Here is a 17,024-nt window from a genome sequence, read left to right as displayed (position 1 = left end):
TGATTGGACGATAGGAGTCAGCAGAGTTTCACCTCATTTCCCTTGCAAAGTGAAAAGCCTTCTTGTCTTTAGTAAATCAATCCCAGGGTCTCAAAATACCGAAGCCGGAGACAACCAAGCAACTCGCATTTTCACAAGGAGGTCAGCAGTAGCAGTCTCTGTATTTCTTTCAATGTAGGTTCCTGTAAATCCAGGGTCAGCCAGGTAATTAGCATTTTCTGAAGCAGGTTAGCAATGACAGCCTTTCTACTTTCATTTATGAACAAGCCTTATGGAGGTAAACTGCAGAATAAATGTTTTAAAAAATAAAGACAAAGATAACAGGTTTGATTATTTGATATATATTTTTGTGCATGTTGTTAATACAGATCAATTAATAAAGAAAAAAAAGCATAAGTATAGTATATAGGTCCTCACAGTGTTTGTTCTTTAAATTACATAAAGCTAAAGTTTAGGAATGGACATTTTTTTTGCATAGATACATTGGCCCAGGTTGGATTGATTGGATGAGGCGGAGAGGAGGGCTGGTGATGTCACAATCTCCACCTCATCCAATCTGAGAACACTTTGCCTTCATTGAGAAAATGCAAACTGTTCTCTGAGTGAGCCTGTGCCGAGTGAGTGACCTCCTCTGTTCACTAATCAGTAGTGCTAAAGCTTCGTACGGGACCCCGGGAGCTACCAGCAATCATTGTAGTCGTGGTGATTACTCCAGAGATTTCCAGGTTCCTTTGGGATCAGCCAGCTATGGCACATACATACTTACATTGGACCAATGTAACTGTGCAAAAAAAAAACATACCTAAACTGCCACTTTATTCAAAATGCTCTTCTAAATTAAAATGATTTCCAGGTTTAAATCTGCAGAATTGTTTTGGTGGCAAATCATCTTTTTTCTGGAGATTTTTCATTATGCCGAGTTGTGTGAGAGCAATAGTGAGGAGGAAACATCTTCTGTAGGCGTCATTCTGTACACTAATAGATATGCTGCTTTTCACAGGTCTTCAGTCACCTTCAGACCAACAATGATCATGACTGTATCCAAATCTCTTCATATGTACAATCTATCTAAGAAAGAAAATCAATCATTTAGGCTGCCTTTACATTTTATAAGAGGTTAAAGTATGTCTCTTGGTTGTCAGAAATGTCCATTCAATGTGTCAGGATAGTTTTTTTATAGAAATTTACATCTTTTTTTTAAGTTCATCAATTGCTTCCTGTTTATCTATAGAAGCCCACTGAGATGGAATTGTCCCCCGGCCTGTGAATTTTAGGTTGTGATGGTTTTTAAAGTCACCTTGGAAGAAATAAGTCACCCATTTCCAATAAAGTAACGATGAGTTGTCTGGAGTAATAGACCAGGTATTGTAAGGATGTCCACCATCTCTGTATGACTTGAAGGGAATACTTCTGTCTTTATCAAGCACATAACATAAATCACTGGATACAAGACTGGTGCAGATTTCTATACTAAAGTGATTTGTGTTTTTCCATTTCCAACCTATCAAAGCACGAGGACGATGGTAGTGAACACTGTGGTCTCCATCATGCCCGGGAAAAGTATTTGTACATACAGCACCACAGAACGGACACTTCGCCCAGCACCCACAAAATCGCTTAGATAGATTTTCATGAATCATTTCTACAAGATGAGTAAGATCACATTTAGAAAATAAATCTTTGAGCTTTTTCAACACAGTTTTCAGAGCTTTTGTCATTGCCTCCTTCAAAAACCCAATGTCAGTTATATTCTGATATTTCACACTCTTCAGATCACGACTTGACAGATTCATATCACTTCCAAGCTGAGAGCAGAAAGTATCCAGCCATTCACTGATATCACCCTTTTTATCAGTGACTATTGTAGTTGATTTGTTGATGGCCTTTAATATAATGTTCTCAAATTCATCCAGTTTAATGTTTAGAATTTCTGATATGTTCTTCTTGTCTTCACAATACTGTTTAACACACTTTTGAATAAAGTCAGTGACTGCAGATTTTGGATCATCGATATAGTTTATATACTGCTGGAAATTTTCATCCTCTGCCAGTGACCTCAGCAGACAGAACTCAAGTTTTGATCGGTTCCCATTCAAGGCTTCATTATTACTCTTTACCTCCTCAGCTAAGTGTATTGCAGATTTCTCATAGACACCTTGCCGGGTGGCCTCTTCCAGCTTGGTACACAGGAAATCTGCCAATGTTGTGATTTGTTTTTTTCCCTCACAGGAGATTTTAAAACTTTCCCAAAATTCATTTCTCTTACATTCAAGGTAAACAAGGGGGTCATTAGCTTTTCTAAAAGCTTCAGAAATCACCTGAAATTTGTGTGCTGCTTTCCGACACAAGAACAGTGATGTGTACAAAGTAAACTCCTTCCTGAATTTAAATGTTTCTAGTGTGATATTTATTTCAGATATTATTATATTCAGAAGCTCATGGAAGTAAACTTTCTGATAATCTAGTTTTTCCCGCAGCTTTTTATCCATGTATTCATCCATTCTCTTGTTTAGAATTGGTATTGTACGTTTTATTGTTTTCTGATCATCATCTGAAAGCTTTTCGTTCCAGAATGGATATTTTGGCTTGCTTGCAATATATTTAGAGAATATTTGTAGTAAGTCCTCCCATTTATAAGAATCCTTAATTGTATCAGCTATATTGGGTTCATTTTTAAAGCATTCGAGAAACACGTTTTCTAAATCACAGTTGATTTCTGGCGGTTTAGGAGTAAATGTTTCCTTGGTTACTTCAGTGATCAGAGAATTCCACATTGTGTTGAATTTTTCTTTCAGTTCCTCTTCAGTGACATTTCTCCCCTGCAAAGACAGGGCCAATTTCTTGCTTTCAGATAACATTTTATCTTCATATTTCTCACTCAGTTTGTTTATAGTTTTACTGTTCTTTTTTGATTCGATGAGCTCTTCAGATTTTTTAAGGATCTCTTTTATCAATTCATCTTTGACTTCACCCACTTTTATTTCAGTCTTTGCTTTCCATTGATCTAATATCTCTCTGTCCCTTTCACCATCAAAAAATGCCTTAATTTCCCCTTGGACTGTACTGTATATTCCTTCAAACTGCATATTTAAAGATACCTTTTCAACCTTCTTAATTTCATCCTTGTGAATCTGGTTGCGGATTTGAATTTGAAGGGTCAACATGTGTTCCCTTAATTTCCATGTCCACTGACTGTATTTTACTTCCAGTTTGTTGTATGCAGCAATTTCAAGTGAATTTTTGAAGCTGAATACAAAATTCTCATAGAGCAATGCATTCCACAAATCATTTAATCGACTTTTGAATGTAGAGATATTCAAAATATTGCATTGGCCTTCCTGTTTTCCTGATTCAAGTATGATCCGTCTTAGCATTTGAACATTCTGGCTGTAACTTGGATTTGGGGGAGCCATGGGAGGGTCACCTTCCCAGAGGTGGGCAAAATAATAAATATGTGTGTATACATCAAATTTAATGACTTCATTAAAACATGTCACGTCACACTGCTCTTGCTGTGCAGCACACAATGTCATTTCATCCAGTTTTTCCTGGAGCCGTCTCCTTCCCTCCATGTTTTTCTCTTTGGCTGTTATTTCTCCAACATTTTGATGAACAAATACACAACTGGGTTGTAGCTTGATTTTCCTCATCCTCAAAAATGCTTGTACAGCAATCTGTAGGATGTCTTGCATTTCAGAAGGATTTTCCCCAAAGAAGTTGATCAATGTCAGGTTACCCAGGCCAATTACAAAAGTAGCCAGTTCATTGTCATGATTAAGTGCAGTTTCTTTTGAGAGCTCAACAGCTTTCAGTCCTTCAGTATCTACAACAAGCACATAGTCAAAGTTCATTTCCTGCCTGAGTTCTTTGTCAACCTCTAAAAGCTGCATAAATGCTCCTCTAGTACATCTGCCAGCACTCACTGCAAACTGAAGACCGAACATAGCATTGAGTAAAGTGGATTTTCCAGTACTTTGTATACCTAATACAGAGAGGACATACAGCTTTTTGTCTCCCAATATTTTAATCAGCTCATCCAGAATGGCTTCAACCCACCTCAGTGGTACATGGGCGGCATCACCATCCATCAGCTCAATTGGATACCCTGAGACCATGAGATTGGCAGCAACTTTTGGCAATTGAAAAAAACTTTCATTTTTTCTACCACATGTTTCTGAAGCTTCATATATCTGTCCAATTTCTCTTAGAATGTGTTCAAGACCAAAAGTTGAGATGTCAATTGTACCTGATAATTTCTCTAATTGTCTCTCCTTTTTTTCTATAATCTCTTTATTATTATCTTTTTTTTCCTTTTCCTTTTTTATTTCTGACCACAGATCGTGGTATTTCTGGTAGAGTCCTGAAAGATTTTTTGAAGATCGGTCGTCTAAATACATGCTAAACCACCGGAGAAAGTACATTTTTGAGTCTTGACTGTCTGAATGTAGATTCTCCAGGAAAGTTCTCATGAAGTCATTAAGGGGAGATGCCCTTTTAAGTTGTTTATCTCTTATTGCCTTCTTTTCAGACTCAATGTTGCTCTGCTGTTGCTGAATACTTATGTTAATATTTTGCTTCAGTCGGGTCACCTCTTTGTCGTACTTGCACCAACTTTTCCAGAGATCTCCTTGCAGAGGCAGAAATTCCTCCTTCACGGCTGATACATTTTTTTCTTTTAACAATGATAGTAAATACTCTGCTTGTTCCTTTCCTTGTTTGCACAGTTCTTTGTCTTCATCCACTACAAATCCATGTTTCCTGGCAATACTGGCACATTTAGCAAGTGAATATTTTTCCTTTGAAATAGCCAACAAAGATTTTATAGCACTTGATATTTGTTGTAACAATTCTGCTTCATTTTGATTTTTTATACCTATCTGTACTTTAGTTCCTTTAGTTAAAAGAGACTTTTCTTTGTCTGGACGCAGGCAAATTAGTGATTTTGGGGATCCTAATAGCCTCGGTAACAGTTCTTTCCCTTTTGTATCCAACTCAGTAAATAGAATGACAATGACTGAGGAAATTTCTTCTAAGAATTTCACTTGCTGGTTATGTTCTCTGGCATCACCATGTAGATTGGTGAATGCAATGCAGTCATCAAATGTGTCATCCTCTTTTCCACCTGGACAATACCAGGCAACCTCTGTCATTCCATTCATCAATAAAGCATTTTCTGTGCTTCCTCTGCAATGTCTATGATAGAAGATATCATGCCTTTGTTTACTAATCAGCCAGTTCATTAACTGTGATTTAGAGGTAGAACATGGACCAAGACGAATGAAGGATATAATGGGAGCCTCAGTTTCCTTAATGAACTTGTCATAAGATTCTCCACCTTTAATTTTCCACTTCTTTTTAATTTCCTGAAAAGTCCAAAGTGGGAACTCTATAGTACTTTTACTAGGTAGAGTTACTAAAAGTGGAAGAGCAAACTGACAAAATGAAAGTTTTGTGTAAAGATATTGTCTCATGAAATCATTAGCACAATGGAAAATTGACATTTGGACATCCATTGGGTGAATAGGTTGTTCACTACTTGAAATTTTCTGCTCCAAATCTTCATTTTTATCAACATCTAGAAATAGTTTTAAAAGATCAGCTGTGTCCATGTCTTCTTCTTCTCTCATCACATTTACATGGACAGGTTCTCTATTGCATTGACACTGCACATATCTTGCACGATAGTCCAACATAAGTAATTTCTGCAGGAAATGGAGGGGAAGTAGTTTTTCTTCAGAAATCTGTTCTTCAACCAAAGAAGGTTGACAAATCTTATGAAAATCAGTATTCTTCATTTTCTGTGGGTAATACTTTTTAAGATCCAGTCTCTCCAGCAGTAGTAAAAAGTCTTTGTCTCTGCTGCTGTAATCAGTTGTCATATCATTTTTAGTAGAGGTTTTTTGTTCCTTGCATATATTATTCAGCTCAGCAGCAATCTCATTTTTTTTCAGTTCTGTGTTTTCTGATTCCCCATAGCTAAATGCTCTGAGGTCTTCTTCTAATTTGTACCATTCATGATGTCCTCCATATTGTTCAATTATTTTATCAACATCAGGAGAAATAAGTCCTGCCATGTGTTTCTTCATAAAATGTAGACGTTCTCTTTTCTGTTCTAGAGACATTTCTTGGTATTCACCTACAGATGTCAGACCTTTGTACAGGACGAATGCTTGAGCCCGATCAGAGCACTGACATCTGATGTCTGTGTACTCCTTATAGGTTTCTCGCATGTGATGTTTTAGAAACTCAATTTCTTTACATCCTAAAAGATTTTTAAAGTTGTAGTTTTTAATACAGTATCCAGAGTTGTTGGCAATGCAGAGCATCAGTAATTCTGTGTCCACTTGATTGGTTCTCCTTAGGGAGCTTAGAAAGGAATATAGTGAAAGACTAATGTTCATTGTAGCTTTACTCTTTACTTGACGTTGGGCATCGATGGATGAGTTCATTTTGAGAGTAACTTGGAGAATGTCATTAATAGAACTCTCCAAAATACCAAGAAGTTCTTTGAAATCGGAAACAGTAATTCTTTCAGGTTCAACCTTGTCAGAGTCATATATCCATCTCATAATATGTGAACGATTTGGAAATGTTTTGATGGAATAAATGTGAGGCTCCACTAAGGATTTCAGTAAAACTTTTATAAGATTTGTGTCTTCTGTAGGACTGTCTTTGAATTTTTCAACAACACTTACTAAAAATGCTTGCAGGTTTTTATCTGACAGACAAATAATTTTCCAAGCACTGTAACATCCTGATGTTTTACAGAGTTCCACTTTCAAGTCATTTAACTCCTGTAAGTATTGTTCTGCATTACTTGTGTTCCAGAACTCCACACCCTGCAAGAATAAATTTGCTTTTTCTAAAGCATTTGGTAAATATTCTCCAATCATCATTTCTGTGGTGAGACCAGTCTCTGACCTGTAATGGTCAATCAAACAGGAACCAAGTTTTAAATTTTCTGTAAACTCATTGTGATTGTCCGCAATAATCTCCCACACTGGTATCAGTTGAAATCCACGATCTATGACACTCCAGGTTTTGTTCTTGGTTAATAAACCAGATTTCCATTGTGGGAGAGAATCGGCCTCTGATGGGCCCCCAGTTTTAGTAACAGACAATTGAACATCTTTCTTAAGATTGGATGTTTTTGTAATGTCCACAGATCCCTGTGTATTTGTTTTTGACCAGTCAATATCTCCTCCACATCCAGCATAACTGGCACCCACATATATATTCAGGGCTTCAGATGTCATCTTTTTTGCTTCTTCCATCTTGTTGCTGTCTATTGCTTCCATGGATGCCTTCCACCAGAATATCCCACCAAAGTGTATTGGCCCAAGATTAACATGTGAGCCAAACCTCTGGAAAAAATCGGAACATTTTGTTGACAAAATTGGTGCATTGGAATCAATTTTTATTAATGTTTCTATCTCCTGTAATGCATTTAGAGCAGAGGGAGAAAGTCTCAGCTGATCCTTACTGAAGTAACAGGATGCTAAAGGAACGTAATTATATCTGGTGGTGCAAACGTAGCCGTGTTGATCTGACTGTTTACTTGTGTGCTCAGATTCTACAGACTTGTTATAGTTAGAACTACTTTTTAGACCAAATCCCATGAAACCTGCAGTAATTGAGCTACTTAAACTTAACCCGATTTTCTCAACTGTTCTATGAAAACTTGATTCATCTTTCTGAGAGGAAAATTCTTTTTGTTCAAAAATAGGACTTTGTTCAGGTCCAACAAGTTTGAAGCCCTCTGGGATACACAGAAGTGGTTCACGTTTCTTAAACAAATCTTCCTCATTTTTGGTTTGGAAAATTCCCTCTAGTGCTAGACCTCCAGATGAATGTTGAATGACCTCTTCATCCGTTAGGTTTTCTTTTTTGGAAAATGACTCCTCTCTGAGGGAAATCTGATTTTCAAAGTAGTTTATAAGGTCCAACGATGATTTCTCAGGGAGTGCAGAGTATTCAGAAGGAACTTCCAGAATCTCCCACATTTCTTTTACACACTTTTTAACAATGTCATCTTGTCGACATTTACCTTCAGATGACATTTTTTTTAACTCTGCTAGTACATTAAGGGCTTGTTTATTCTTCTCATTTATGAGTTGGTTTCTCTTTTCTTGCACTTCAGCAATTTTTACACTGCTGTCAGGTATATTAAACAATTTATGTAATGCCCCCTTTTCCCATGGATAGCGAATATTTTCCTCTATCACAGAGCATTCTTCAGGCTGAATATAGTTTAATGATTGAATATTATGTATGCCCAAACATTCTTCTAAGATGGAAAGCCAGTACGCAGGATCCAAACCTATCTCCTTCAGTTTATTGGTAAGATCGATATCGGCAGAACTGCCACTGGATTTATAGCCTGACATCTCTATAAATACAATAAAAAAATATTTTAGGAAATACATTTCAATGAAAATATGCACACATTTCATATGTTGGGACAATTTGTCTATGAATTGGAATATATGTCTTTTTTTAAAGGGTAAGTTCAACTTTTCAAAAAAATAGTGATCTAACTCTAAACAACCCCCTCAGACCCTGCTGGTCTCATGCCACTCTCCTGTTGCGCCCCTCCCCCCGTCACTATAGAGGCTAAACTCTCAAAATCTTCATTGCATAATCTGTGTGTAGCTTCATAATGTAGGCAATGGTTACATTGTAATACATAATGCTTACCATAGCCTGCATTATGATGCTACACATCTGCAGGAGCCATGTAGTAGAGATTCTGAGTGTGCAGACATGGGACCAGCAATGTGCAGGGGGTAAGAAGGGGGGTTCAGTTTTTTTTAGCATTACTTCACTCTTTCGTTTTCTTACCTTTTAAAGCAGTACAGTGCAAGGTCCCCATGAAATACCCAGGGCCCCTTCTTCTTTAAAAATCAGCTAATGTAAGTAATTACAAAATGTATCTGTAAAGAAAAAGGTTATATTTATCTATACACCTTACCTCTGTCTTCTGCATCGCAGGGCATGACGTGACATCACTGTCCTTCTGGAAAGATTCCTGGGGAATGCAGAGCAAGCAAAATTTTGCAAGATGACACTCCAGTTCATTACACAAGTGTCTTCTCTCAAGATCTTGGCTGCTCTATATCCCCCAGGAGCTAACCAGGAGTGTGACATCATCCTCACCTAGGCATCATAGGCGATAGATGGGGGAAAGGTAAGTATCAATCTAACTTTTTTCTTTACATGTACATTTTGGAACTATTAACATTAAGATGGAGGAGGTCTTAACAATATCAGTGGACCTTGCCTTTTACTGCAAGGTCCATTTTAAATCAGTAATATCCCATGCCATTCTTCCCACTTAACAGGGAGCAGATTGCAGAGCTGTAGCTGTGACTTTGTTGAGGTCATATTGGACCACTGCTCATACATTGATAGCAACTATATTCTATGGAGCTTTCTGCTGGGGAGGTGGAACTGGCACCGGAAGATTTTGCACTATTTATAACTATTACTATAACTATTTAAGACTTTATTAATTATTCTTCTGGCTTACTATTTAATTTAGCTCTATTTTTCTTTATTTAGCTATGGTTTAAAGCACTGTACTGAGCATTCCTACCCCCACTGACTACAGTGTAAGGGGGTATTCCAACTTTCCCTGACAGCAGGGAACTCTTATTCCCACTGACACTAATGCTGAGGCATTTCTCCTTCCACTGACACAATGCTAGGACCAAAAATAATCGGATAATTGAGGATTTTACTACAAATGCTAACTGTTAAAACCCAAAATGTTCCCAGGAAACCTAGAGACATATTATAGACTGTTGATAAGTATGATACTGTATAGATGGCCCTATAGCAGGGTCATGGCAGAATCATGAACAATATTTTTTAAATAAAGTAAACTAATAGTAGACAGCAGGCATAGGAATGTCCTGATTTTACAGAGCTTAAAGGAAATCTATGGTCACAGCACACAATTAAATTTTATAACATTAGCATAGTAATTGAAATACAAGCAATAGTTATTTTTGGCAATCCAATATAAGATTACTTGAAAATTCTTTGTGAGTGCTGCCTGTCTGCTGGCCATCTCTTTCCTCAACTTCCTGGATTCTCTGCTTCTCCTCTGCTGTTTATGTTCATTTTAAGGACTACATATCCCACAGTACTTTAAATACACTATCTCACAAAAGTAAGTACACCCCTCACATTTTTGTACATATTTTCTTCTATCTTTTCATGTGACAACACTGAAGAAATGACACTTGTCTACAATGTAAAGTAGTGAGTGTACAGCTTGTATAACAGTGTTAATTTGCTGTCCCCTCAAAATAACTCAACACACAGCCATTAATGTCTAAACCGCTGGCAACAAAAGTGAAAATGTCCAAATTGGGGCCAATTAGCCATTTTCCCTCCCCGATGTCATGTGACTCATTAGTGTTACAAGGTCTTAGCTGTCAATGGGGAGCAGGTGTGTTAAATTTGGTGTTATCGCTCTCACTCTCATACTGGTCACTGGAAGTTCAACATGGCACCTCATGGCAAAGAACTCTTTGAGGATCTGAAAAAAAGAATTGTGCTCCACATAAAGATGGCCTAGGCTATAAGAAGATTGCCAAGACCCTGAAACTGAGCTGCAACACACCTCCAAGATGACCACTGTCTTTCCAAATAAGCATGTCTCCAGACCTAAACCCTATTAAGCATCTGTGGGGTATCCTCCAACGTAAGGTGGAGGAGCGCAAGGTCTCAACATCCACCAGTTCCATGATGTCATCATGAAGTAGTGGAAGAGGACTCCAGTGGCAACCTGTGAAGCTCTGGTATATCCGATTGAAAAAGCTGTCCCTTGATTCTCAAGAACCGGCTCGGGACCTTTAGCTTAGAAAACTTATAGAGAGTAAAAAGTGACCATCCACCTTTTAACACACTGACCGAAAAATTGAAGTACTTCCTGTATGGGTGGGGTTATATAGAGGGGGACTTCCTGTCTTTTTTATTCTGCCAGTGTCCATTCACCTATAGGTGGCATATAACCCAGATAGTAATGTATATGGCTGCTCTGTGTCCTGTAATGTACTCAAATAAATGGATTTTTACAGGTAAGTAGAAAAAAATCAAATTTTTAGACTGCTTCCTTTATGGCCAGGGGTGTTTAATCCTCTGGGTTTTTAGTTTGAGGGGGGATTTTATATTTAGACATGTCTCCCAATGGGGTTGTCAGTTTCTTGCCTGTATTTTTAATACTTTTACATTTTTTTTGAATCGATGGCTAAGAAGGAACACCCAGAAGGGGCCATGGTACATTATTTTAATTTTCTGCTTATTGGGCCTACTAATTCTGTCATTTCAAAAAGAAAAAAACTGCGCTTGGAAAAAGAAAAAATAAAGCTGCGGTTATAAGCATGGCACACCAAAAACAAGATAATAAACAAAAACCGCTAAAAAAAATCCATACCAGACCCTAATCCGAACATGCAACCTGACAGGCCGAAGGTGAAGGGAGGGGACGAGAGAGCACTTCCCTCCTGAACCGTACCAGGCCACATGCCCTCAACATGGGAAGGGGGCTTTGGGGTCCAAAGCACCTTGTCCCCATGTTGATGGGAACAAGAGCCTCATCCCCACAACCCTTGCTCATTGGTTGTGGGGGTCAGCGGACAGGGGGCTTATCGGTGTCTGGAAGCCTCCTTTAACAAGGGGGCCCCCAGATCCCGAACACCCCCTATGTGAATGGGTATGGGGTACATTATAACTCTACTCATTCACCAAAAAAAGTGTCCCGCGACAGTTTTTGACAATTTCTTTCTTAAAAAATAAAAAAAAGTGCCCTGCAATGTCCATCCATCTTCACTCACAGCACCTACGGACCTGAAAAAAAAGTAAACCTCCGCCTCCACGCCCGCCGACTGCAGCCTTTTCTTGATGACAGCTGTTATATAGCAAAGGGCGGGGCCACCCAGTGACATAACTGGGTGACTCGCCCCCTCATGATGTCATGTGACGCCGGAGGGGGCGGGGTCACCTGTTTACATCACCGGGTGGCCCCGCCGTTTATGATATAACAGCTGTCATCATGAAAAGGCTGCAGCCGGCGGGACGCCTCCCATGGAGGCAGAGTTTTTCTGTTTTTTTTCTCTGAACCATCGGCGCTGTGATTAAAGATGGATGGACATCACGGGACACTTTTTTTATAGGGGGATTGTCAAAATCTGTCTCCTGTCATTTTTACTTTTTCGGGTGAAAGAGTAGATGTACAATGTACCCAATATCCATTTACATAGGGGGGGCAGGATCTGGAGGGCCCCCTTGTTAAAGGGGGCTATCAGATTTTGATAATCCCCCCCCGCTCACAGACCCCCACAACCACTGGCAAGTATTGTGGGGATGAGACCCTTGTCCCCATCAACATGGCGACAAGGTGCTTTGGGGGGGACCCCAAAGCACCCTCCCCATATTGAGGGCATGTGGCCTGGTACAGTTCATTTTTTTACATTTTGGCGTGGAGTTTCCCTTAAGATCCATACCAGACCTGAAGTGCCTGGTATGGATTTTACACCTTTTTTTGAAAAAAAAATTGGTGTGGGGTTCCCCTTAAACTCCATACCAGACCTGAAGGGCCTGTTATGGACTGGGGGGGACCCATGCTGTTTTTTTCAATGAATTTTATCTATATTGCCGAGGTCCGACAATACATTACAGCTGTGAGCAGTCTTAAATTAAATTTTTTCCTTTCAAAATTTCATTTTGCTTCTCTCATTCATTATACTATACATGGCTGCTCTGTAAGCAGCCTTACATAGTGTGGGGCCTGATTGCATGCTTTGGCCAATCATCGGACATCAATGCACTGCGATCTCGCAGTGCATTATGGGGCATTCCACGGGCGCTCGAATTGCCCGCGAATGCCCCATAATGTTCGATATTCAGCGAACGTGCGAAAGAGTGATCCCTAGCGGATAGTTCCTAACTATCCTAGCGGATAGTTTCTTCAGTGCACCGATGACGTCAGCAAAAGCGTATATAGTGAATATCTCCCAAACAGTGCAAGTTTAGGTGATATTTACAGTACCCACAGATAAGCCTTATTATAGGCTTTGAGAATGAGAGGGGGTAAATAGTCTTATATTTATTAGAATTGTATTTTTATGCACTAGTTCTAGCGGTGAAAGGTGGAAGTTACTGAAAGAGGGGTGGAGAAAAGGGTCTCCTCCCTTCCCCAATTTCCTTGCTCAGTGTACAGAAAACAAAGTTTGGTAAAGCAGTCACAGTCTTCAAATTGTCCATCCAGAAACAACCCAGACCCAAATAACGAGGCAGGTAAAAACCTATATAGAAACCTGATCTAGCACTCTGATGTTTAGGCAGGGTTGCTCCTAAATTTACCTGCCAGGTGTAGTTACCTTGGCTCATTGTTAGGGATTAATTGGTTTCACCCTAAGTCTGGAATTGCTGCACTTCTCTCTTCTGACACTAGATGGCCGGGTATCTGGTGACATTAGATAAGACAAGGGCAAAGCAAGGACAGATTAGGAGTATATGGGGTGTCTCAGCCAATGGGCAGGGGTTTTCTTGAATCCCTTGGCCTGCTGGGAGAACCTATATATTTGGGTGGAGTCAGGTGATCAGGGTTCTGTGCCACCTGGACGGCTGTCTGGGTGGACATGTGTTGTGCTGCCCGGGCTGCTATACCAGAGTTTGGGCCTATCCCAGGCATATCTGGTTTCTAGGCTGTCTGAGGGCCTATCCAGAAACAAGAGAGCAGCGTAGGGTTGGGATTGCGGCTTGCAGTCCAACCAGAAGTGACGGTTCTGCCGGCCAGAGAACCTGTCGTGGTCGGAGGTAGAGGGGAAGCTGTCGCCACTAAGGGACCAACCACCTTATTACCAGGGACCACAGTGAGTAGCTGAAGCAAGTACCGGAGCAGTATTCTCACCAACCGGGGACAGTGAAGAATCTAGAAACTTCAGCAGGTGCCAAGCCAGGGACCAAGCCAGTGGAGGTGAAGCTTGCAGAGCATTATTGTGTATCAAGCCAGGGACTGAGCAGACCAGCGGGGTGACGCTTGAAGAGTATCTGGAGTGCCAAGCCAGGGACCCAGCATGGAAGCAGGGTTGACACTTCAGGAAGATACTAAAGTAAGAAGATTGGAAGAGCTCATAGGATTTAGTGGCAGTGAATCAGCAAGTCTAGTGAGAGAGACTGGGAGCTCAGTGGGCTGAGAGTCTACAAAAAGTGATTATTTAGAAAGTAAAGGAGTTTGTTACCACTTGTGTTAGGAACTGTTCTAAGACTGTTTCCATAGCAAACAGCGCTCCTACACATGCAGATGTGGTGTCTTGCTGGATTCCATTCCTGTCTACCTGTAGAAGTCTCAGAGTCTGCCTATTAACCTTGCAACTACCTAAAGTTGTCCTGGCCTTAAACCCTCTCTCCCACAGTTCTGTTCAAGAGAAAATAAATCTATTTGCATTTAAGAAGTGTCTGGCGCCCATGAATCTAACATACATTACACCCGCTATGCCTTGCAATCCACTGTATATAGAAGGATGTCAGCTGTCTCTGGCTCTGGAGGTTCTCATTAGACTAAAGGAGGCCTGGGACCTCGCTACACTACAATGAGCATGTGCTTAATCTGTTTGTCTGGGAAGCGGTTTAGCCATGGAAGCATTTTTAATAATCTTACTGGTGTCCATGTTTTTTTAAAAAAGCTCCTTCTCAGACACAGGGACCTGTGGATTAAACTGCTGATAGCAATGCACAGCAAGATGTAAGCCACCACAGTATGTACATTCATGTCTAAATTTGTAAGTTTGAGAAAATCAACAGTGATATTAATTTAGGGAATAACAGATTCCTTTATTAAAAGGCAAAACTGAAGCAGCCATGACTGTGGGCTTCTAAACATGTTGTCACTGGAGAGTCAGAAGATTTAACCAAATGCCAAAATTCTTAGATTTCCATTAAGTGCTCCGGTAGACTGCCAATTTCTGTCTGTAAGATTAACCATATTTGAACCAAACCAAGGAACCAAAGTGCCTGTAAGCCTCATGGACATTGTCCGCATGCTGAAAAAGACCTGAGGAAAGGTCAGGCCTTTTTTCACTTATGCACACTTGCATAAATTGAAAAGGCCTGTAACCAATTAGTAAGTGTTCTAACCACAGGATGTCTTCATTTTTTCTCCATGCAATTCAATTCTTTCTGACTAAAAACTTTCTAACTGGGTAGTAATGATAAGATATCTACATATAGGTGCATGCGCGGAAGTCTCCAAGATGGCCGAGTCAGCCAGGAGCTCCGCACCACTCCGCACCACTCCGTTTAGCAAACTGCAACCTGCAAGCTGACCACCCAGCACTGCCCTAGCTAGGGGAAGCCCCTGGGAAGCTGTTCATGTCAGGGGGATCGGTCAGACGGGATCTATGGCCACAATTTAGCTCTGGAGCAGACCCGGTCATTTCCAAGATTCCCACAGCTCCACCATGTGCGATGATGGAGGAGGAACACTCAGAGCCGAGATCTCTGCTGACACCCGCATCTACGCCGATAGCATCAGGCATACATGTGAGTAAACACCAGATGGTGGCACCTTTCCCAGCCCACTTACCAAGCCCAGAAGAAGGTAGTGATTCTTGTCCAACAAGGGGTACTTAGTCCTGAAGAGCTGTGAGCTTTCTCCTCCTCTTTATTGGGGGTCCTGGTTTTTTCTTCTGGCCAGACTGTGACCTGGCGGTTTCCCGCTTCCAACGGTGGTCATCTATGCTATCCTATAGGCCTGTAAGAGATGAGAGATGACACCTTAAATTGAAGATTCAGACTGATGTACCAGACCACAGGTTTTGCTTAATTTACATTCAACACTCACCTCCAAACTTTTTTTTTTTTATAACTGCCCAGGTTGAAAGAAGTGAGGATCTGATAATAGCTGTTTTCTTTCCATCAGTGACCAGTATGAGAGAGGGGGAAGTGGGGGGGGGAGGCACAGGACCTAAAAAATAAACAGGGAAAGATTCTGTACTTTTTATTGTACTAAATACATTAAAGCAGTCAACCATAAAGACAACACAGGAAAGAAAAATAAGGGGTTGGTTGTAGGGGGTGACATGTTGGCAGGTGTTAATGCCCCTTAATTGTTGCCCTTTCTGTAGCAATGTAATGGGTGGAAATAGGGCCAGCTGTAGGTGGGTCCCAGTGCATGGGGTAAGAGAGCAGGTCATCCCTGATCAGTAAGGATGTAGTGCTGGAGCTTTGACATAGTGCTCTCTGCAGGGCTGAAGTGCCACTGTGATGATAGAGGACAATTAGGAACGGTTTGTGGCTAGGATTGAATGGGCCCCTGGGCCTATAGAGGATCTCCTTTGTTTGTGAGGAAGAACATACTGAGTGAGTAACACCTTGCTAAATAGACTGTTACATCTGGGAAAGATGGCTTTACTGACTTGGGAGACTGGTAAAGTGATATTAAAGGTGGTGGTTTTGAACCTAGCAGCCCTGATCCTTCTCTTCTTGGGTCCCAAGTCAGCTTTCCGGGTCCCTTGCTCCTGCTGAGGCCCCACAGCAAGCAGTTTACTATTAGGGCCCCTGAGCAGGCTTGCTCCCAAGCTGCTGCCCTGTGCCATTCATACATGGAGCATGGCTTACCCCAGCCTCCACTCTCTCCTCATTGGCTCATTGGCTGTGATTAACAGTAGCGGGAGCCATTGGCCATCTCAGCCACGGAGGAGACAGAGACCCGGGAAAGCCGCGGCTCTCGTGCACATTGCTGGATCAAGTTGGGGCTCAGGTAAGTATTAGGGGGGCTGAGGGGGGAGCTGCACACAGAAGGTTTTTTACCTTCATGCATAGAATGTATGAAGGTAAAAAACATTGAGCCTTTACAACCACTTTAAATGTTTTGCCCATGTGTGTCCACTGCATAGCAAGTTAACAGAAAGAGGTGAGTGCTCTGTGAACTAGACATGTGCGGCCCATGCAGTTCATTTTGTTCCAAATTGAAATTCGGATTAAATTTTCATTATTCAGAAATTCAGATGTAT

General features: G+C 40.7%; 1 protein-coding gene across 1 annotated transcript; it reads right to left on the bottom strand.

Annotated features, from left to right (window-relative positions):
- Window positions 1-325: 325 nt before the first annotated feature.
- LOC141111841 (interferon-induced very large GTPase 1-like) lies at window positions 326-15,746 on the bottom strand. Its single transcript, XM_073603996.1, has 2 exons — window positions 15,596-15,746; window positions 326-8,389 (listed from the first exon to the last, which is right to left on the bottom strand). The coding sequence occupies exon 2, from the start codon at window positions 8,385-8,387 to the stop codon at window positions 1,185-1,187; it is 7,203 nt and encodes a 2,400-aa protein (XP_073460097.1). The 5' UTR covers window positions 8,388-8,389; window positions 15,596-15,746; the 3' UTR covers window positions 326-1,184.
- Between the last annotated feature and the right edge of the window lie 1,278 nt (window positions 15,747-17,024).

This window comes from Aquarana catesbeiana, linkage group LG11 (assembly GCF_042186555.1).
Source record: "Aquarana catesbeiana isolate 2022-GZ linkage group LG11, ASM4218655v1, whole genome shotgun sequence".
In the NCBI taxonomy this organism is placed as follows: domain Eukaryota; kingdom Metazoa; phylum Chordata; class Amphibia; order Anura; family Ranidae; genus Aquarana; species Aquarana catesbeiana.
Note: the sequence above shows the minus strand (reverse complement) of the source record. Positions and strands in the feature narration are given on the sequence as shown.